This window comes from Entamoeba invadens (genome assembly GCF_000330505.1).
Source record: "Entamoeba invadens IP1 unplaced genomic scaffold scaff_1105074725099, whole genome shotgun sequence".
Lineage (NCBI taxonomy): Eukaryota > Evosea > Mastigamoebida > Endamoebidae > Entamoeba > Entamoeba invadens.
This window is the reverse complement of record NW_004191622.1, coordinates 175,140-181,855: the sequence shown is the minus strand read 5'-3', so window position 1 is coordinate 181,855 and position 6,716 is coordinate 175,140. Positions and strand designations below refer to the sequence as shown.

At 38.0% G+C, this 6,716-nt stretch overlaps 3 protein-coding genes across 3 annotated transcripts; 2 read left to right on the top strand and 1 right to left on the bottom strand.

Moving 5' to 3' along the window:
* Positions 1–58: 58 nt before the first annotated feature.
* Positions 59–628, top strand: EIN_468960 (nucleoside transporter, putative; the record flags this gene model as incomplete). The annotated part of the gene is made up of 1 exon (XM_004183020.1): positions 59–628. A coding segment is annotated over one exon (570 nt), but the record flags the coding sequence as incomplete, so codon positions are not given.
* A 300-nt stretch (positions 629–928) lies between these two features.
* On the bottom strand, positions 929–4,783 carry EIN_468950 (multidrug resistance protein, putative; the record flags this gene model as incomplete). Its single annotated transcript, XM_004183019.1, has 1 exon — positions 929–4,783. One exon carries the CDS (start codon positions 4,781–4,783, stop codon positions 929–931), a length of 3,855 nt encoding a protein of 1,284 aa, XP_004183067.1.
* A 1,302-nt stretch (positions 4,784–6,085) lies between these two features.
* EIN_468940 (MIR domain containing protein) lies at positions 6,086–6,716 on the top strand (the record flags this gene model as incomplete). The annotated part of the gene is made up of 2 exons (XM_004183018.1): positions 6,086–6,351; positions 6,504–6,716. Coding segments are annotated over 2 exons (479 nt in total), but the record flags the coding sequence as incomplete, so codon positions are not given.

Sequence of the window (6,716 nt, the reverse complement as noted above, 5' to 3'; positions counted from 1 at the left end):
AGGCGGCGATGACAAATTAAAACGAAAAGGAGTCCCGTGACGTGGAGACCTCTCACAGCCACCAACCAAAGAACAAATTGATGTTACTGGTAATGAGTCTCCCCTCAAAGGATTTATTAGAGTCTTCACAACCATCTGGGTGCAATTCGTTGCAATCACAATCGACTACTTCTGGACATTTGCAGTGTTTGCAGGTATCTTTTTGGGGATCCACTACGATGAGGGGTCGATGAAACAGTCTACATCGGCACAAATAACAACATTCATGTACATGACAGGAGATATGTTGGCGCGTTTGCTCTACTTCATCCCAATACCCTTTAATAAATGGGTCATCTTTGGGTTTTCGTGTGTGAGGTGTGTATTATATGTTCCTATTTTCATTTACTATTACAACGTCTATACAAACCCGTACCTCATGTTCTTCATAATGTTGGTGTTTTCTGTGTCTCATGGATACTTTGGATCGTGGGCTATGCAGTTGGCGTACAAGTCTGTCAAATTCACTGATATGAACATCACTGGAGGTTTGCTCGCATTAGCCCCAGATATAGGACTTGCATTCGGTGCGACAGTTTTGTTCATTCTGCAACTCGTTTTACCTTCCAACGTCCAAGCGTCGGATTGACTTTTGGGTTGCTTGTTTGTAACGTTTATACAATACGTTTATCTTCTAAACAACTAATTTTATTATTTTTTAATAATAACAAAATAAAAATTCTGATCAAAATTATGAAAGTATAAAAAATATATACTTTCATAATATATTATGTTTTAATATAAAAATACAATAAAACAAGTATTAAGGTTAGTTAGTTTATTATTGAATTAATTAACCAATTTAATTATACTTGTCATTAAATAAAACAATAAATTACTATAATTAAATTAAAGCATTCAATAAGTATCAAATAAGAATAACTTAAATTTATTGGGCTTGGATCTGTACCAAGTGGAAATAGATTCCTTCGTCTTTCATGAGCTGATCATGTGTGCCCTGTTCACACACCTTTCCTCCGCTAAGTACAACAATGATATCGGAGTCTTTAATTGTTGACAATCTATGCGCAATTGTGATGCTTGTGACACTCTTTGCAATTCGATCAATAGCCTCTTGCACGATTTTCTCACTCTCTGAATCCAACGCACTTGTTGCTTCATCGAGAATGAGTAACTCGGGTTTTGTGATAAGAGCTCTTGCAATGGCGATTCGTTGTTTTTGTCCTCCAGACAGCGACGTTCCTCTCTCTCCAATAATCGTGTTATATCCTTGTGGTAACTGGCAAATGAAGTTGTGGCAATTTGCCATTTTTGCTGCATTTACAATAGCCTCCATATTCTGTGAAACAAGATTTTCACCACCTTCAAGATCCTCGTCCGTCCATGAACCACACATTCCACTCACGATATTCTCTCCAATTGTTCCAGCGAACAGCAATGGCTCTTGTCCGACATACCCGATTTTGTTTCGTAAAGTCGCCAAGTTGTACTCTTCAATGTCTTTTCCGTTCACCTTGACAACACCCTTCTCTGGTCTGTAGAACCGCTCAATCAGTTGGATAATAGTCGATTTACCACACCCACTCGGTCCAACCAGCGCCACTGATTTTCCCTTTGGGATGACAAACGACGTTCCATCCAAAATTACTTGTTCTGGTCTTGTTGGATATCTGAACTTGACATCAGACAACTCGATATTATCAATCTCGAATTTCTTTTCACCCTCATCACTGAATGGGTTTTGCGGTGATTTTCTGTCCAAAATCTTGAAGATGGATTCGGCGGCCACTTTGGCATTTCCAAAGTCTTGCATATATGTTGCTGCGAAACCGACACTCATGGCACCAAAAATGATAGCACACGCACTTTTCATGATGTCTTCCATACCGTGTGGTTTTTTCTGTAGTTGTTGACCAGCCACATACATCAATACAGCGTATTTCCAGAAAATGAACGAGTGCACCCAGCCAAGAACAAGTCCCTGTACAACAGCCCCAAACGGCGCTCTCTTTGCTGGGACAATCAAGTAGCTGCAGTACTTTTCCGAGAAGTAGTCTTCCTTTGCCAGCATCTTAATAGTTTTCATATTTTCGACAGCTTCGGTCATCAAGTTCTCTGCATTGGCATAGATTTTTGTCTCTGGTCCCGCGAATCCAACCGAAATGCTCAACTGTATGTACGTGTTGAACACAATAAAAGGCACGAAAATAGTTGCCACCCAAGCAATCGTAACATTTCCCAAATACCCAAGAATGAGACCAATGATCAATGAAAACGCACAGTGAATCAAAGTGCCAATCAAGTTGCCAGTGACTCCATTCAACTTTGTTGCGTCAGCTGCAAGTCTTCCCGACAATCGACCAGTTGAGTTCTCTTTCTTGTCGAACCATGCAATGTCCTGCCTGCAAATAGCTGTAAATGACACCTTTCTTACTCTGTATGTCAAGAACTGCCCAGACATTTCGAAAAACGCCTTGTGGAGATACGTCGATATGAACGCTATACCAGACATTCCAACGAAAATGTAAAAGTACTTCATTACCTCGTCGTCGTCTTTGACACCGGTGAGATAAATCTTCACTAAAGTGACAATTGACTCAACCAAGAAGTACGAAAATGTTGGGAATAGGGCACCGTAAATCATTGAACCAATAAACCCAAAGCACATCCACGGAAGTTCCTTTATATTCATTCTAAACACTCTTCCAAACACTAAGAAATGAGCAGAGAACTTCTGCCAAGCAGTTCTATTATCATCGTCAAGTTGTAAGAAGCTTGTGTTCTCTACTTTCTCATCTGGTACCACATCTTCTTCAAGGTCTTCATCATTTTCAAATTTGTCCTTCTCCTTCTTGCCCATCTCTTGGTTTTTGACCAATTTATAAAAGAGACCCTCGAGTTCCATCAAAGCCTTGTAATCTCCATCTTCAACAACTTGTCCATGATCAAACACCAAAATTCTCGACGCGTCTCTGATGGTAGAGAGTCTGTGGGCGATAATGACTGATGTTCTCCCAGCAGAGGCCTTGTCCAATGCTCTCTGTACAATCTTTTCTGATTTAAAGTCCAACGCACTTGTCGCTTCATCAAGAATGAGCAACTTTGGGTCGTTCATCAAAGCTCTCGCAATGGAGATTCTCTGCTTCTGGCCTCCAGAAATCTGAGCACCTCTCTGGCCAAGGACGGTGTCAAATTTGTTTGGAAGGGCATTGATGAAATTGAACGCATTGGCCATGTGTGCGCATTTGATAATTTTCTCTTCAAGTTCTGGCAACTTCAAACAGTCTTGTGGATCGTCTGTGTCGTGGTAGTGTGACGTCAAAACAGCTCGATCAGCACCAAGGGCAATATTGTCTTTGATCGAAATGGCAAACAGAGAAGGCTCCTGTCCGACGACACCAAACATGCTTCTGTACTCAAACAAGTCAAACTCCTTGATGTCAATTCCATCAATCATAATCTTTCCATCAACCGGCTCGTATAATCTCTGCAACAAGCCAATGATAGTGGATTTACCACACCCGGATGCTCCAACCAAACCGACAGAGTGGCCAGCCTTTATTTCCAAGTTGAAGTTGTTCAAAATCAGCATGTCTGGTCTTGTTGGGTAACAGAAGGAGACACCTTCAAAGACAATGTTTCCTTCTTTGATTTCGGTGATGTGTCTTCGGCCAGTGTTTCTGATCTTTGGCACTCTTTCGATAGTCTTGAAGATTCTGTACGCAGCAGACGTTCCCTTGAAGATTGAACCAACGGGTGTGGCAATCTGCGAAAGTCCTAAAGTACCACAAAGAACGGAGAAAATGACAATAGCAAGCTTACCAGCAGTCATGTTTCTGTCCTGCACTCTCTTTGATCCATAGATGTATCCGATCCAGAAAGCGCAGAAAACAAAGAAGAAGAGGAGCCCGGTGGATCCTCCCATTGCGTGCGCGGCATAGACACCGACGTGGAGTGAATGTTTCAGGGTCTGGAGATATTGTTGAATTCTCGACTTTTCAATTCCAAGAGCAGCCACCGTTCTCATATTGGAAATGGTCTCCGAAGCAATTCCACCAGCAATGGAGTATGACGCTTGGGTACTTGAAGCACTTCTGCTCTGCACAAAAGCAAATATACCGGCAGCACCGGCCATCAACGGGGCAATAGCAATCATCACAAAGCACAACTTGTACTCCTTCACAAATCCAATGACATACCCAGTAATACACATTCCTGTGTAACTGAAGAACTCACCAACTTTCTGCCCAATAGCATCGTGGAGCAGATAAATATCTCCAGACATTCTCGATGTCATCTCACCGGTGTTGTGTGCATCGTACCATCCCATCTCCTGGTCGAGTAAAGCCTTGATATAGAGCTTTCTGATTCTTCTGATCTGGTTATTTCCAGTCAGGTCGAATATGATAGTTCTGATCATCGAAGAGAAGAAGAGCCCAACACCGATATATACAAGTTTCAAGCATACTTGGTTACACAAATCTACCATCCCAATCGGGTCCAGAGCAATTGGGTTGAAGACGTTAGACTCAAAGACATCACCGAGAAGCACAGCAATGAGTGGATAGAGCACACCATCGACTAAAGACACAACCACGGCAATAAGGTTGAAAACAACTTCGTACCACGTGGCGTATCTGAACATGGTGAATACAGAGACGGTACCTTTATCAGTGACTCTTGGAGCCGCAGCCAAAAGGTTGTTTGGGTCTGGAGTGACGTCGAACACGTCGAAGTCATCAGTCATCAGTTGCATCTCAACATTTGGCGAGGATGTCGACATGGTTTAGAATGGCCTTTCCCAGTTTTTTCTTCCCTTAAATGTCCCTTTGTTACGAAAAAATGAGAGGGGAGGAAAGAGCCGGCTTACAGCTCTTTTTTTTGGGGGCGTGTTTGCTTTTTTCTCTCATTGGTCTTTTTTCCATGAACTTCAGCAAAAACCAATTTGACATTTTTGGGAATTAAAGATGTATCTCTCCTCTCACTCTTTTTTTGGATTCAATTAGTGACACGTTGATTCAATTATGATGATTTACCGTCTTCATTTTTTCACTTCATTTGCATTTGTTTTTCTCTCGTTTTGCTGCTCTTTTTCAAAAATAGTTTCTAATAATTCATTTTTAATTACATTATAATTAAATTCAAGTTATTAACGATCCACCTCAAGGAGAAAGGCGGAACAAAAAAAAAGGTAAAAATTGCTGGAATTTAATGAAATGTTAAATTTTTGTGCAAAACACTTTTCAATTTGTCGAAAAGTTTTTAATTGATAAGTGGATTGGTGCTCCCAAAAAGTATTCTAGTCGAATGAATGTCATTTCTAAACCATTTGATATGGATTTTTTATTAAAGTTTTTAGTTTCAAGACACGTGGCAATTTCCATTTTTGAAACACATTTAATCTTCATAATATATAATAATATATAATAAACAAATAGTTATATTAAATTAAGAGCAAAGATTTTTTGTTATTGGTTTTAAATAATATTTTTTTAATATTTGAATTAGCAAAATTTTTAAATAACTTGAATATTAAAAATATAAATTACTTATTTTTACAAAAACTACCTAATCATTACTTTTAGTTCGTTTTTAATTCATCAAAACTAAAGAAGAGTGTTATTTTTTATTAATAAAAAATGTATTATTGTGTTACGTGGCACAACGTTGATAGTTCTTTGTTTTATTAAAAAACTATTTATTTAATAAATAAATTATTAAAAATGAAAAAATATATTTGATAATTGTAATGGAAGTTGAAATTATAAAAAATACAATAAATAATTACTAGAATAAATAATATATTTAATTATATAAATATAATAATTATTAAAAAATAAAAAAAAATTAATAATAAATATTGTTAAACAAACAAAACATTTTTTATAACAATAATAAAAAAATTATAAAATAAATTAAAGTGAATTAGTAAAAACAAAATTCAAAAAGAAGAGAAAGAACTTATCTCTTGTTTTATCATTTTTATCAAAAAACATAAATTAAAAAATATAGTTAAATGTATTAATAAAATGGTAAAAATTCAAAAAAGAAAAATAGCAACGGTACAAACTTTAAAACCAGAGTAATGCTCCTCTTTATTTGGATTACTGCAATTTTGGCTCAGAACTGTGAAGGAGACGATTGTGAGGACAAAGTCGAGCAAGACCACACATACATGACTTATGGAAGCACTTTTAAACTCCGTCACATGATGTCGGGGACAAGACTCCATTCTCTTCAAGTCACTTATGGAATGGGATCGGGCCAACAAGCCGTCACCGCCATTCAAGACCTCGACGACACAGGAAGTCTTTGGATCATCAAGTGTGCAGACAAAAAGTGCAAATCTGGGTTTGTCATTTTTACTATATTTTATAGTTTATATTATTATACTTATATTATTCCGTTCATTAGATTAGTATAGTATGTTTTACCATTTTTCTTCATTACTATAAAAAATAGTTTTTCAATAGTTTTTGAAACATTATGGAAATAACAGACAGACAACCAGTTAAAGAGGGTGATGTCATTGTGATGACGCATCTATTGACAAAGAAGAATATTCACAGTCACCACCAACTCTCCGAAATCACAAGACAACAAGAGGTGAGTGCGTTTGGTAACGATGGTGTTGGGGATGGAGGAGATTATTGGATTGTAGAGCCCGAGAAGAGTGGCTTTTGGCTTCTGAACGGGTTCATTCGATTGAAGCACAA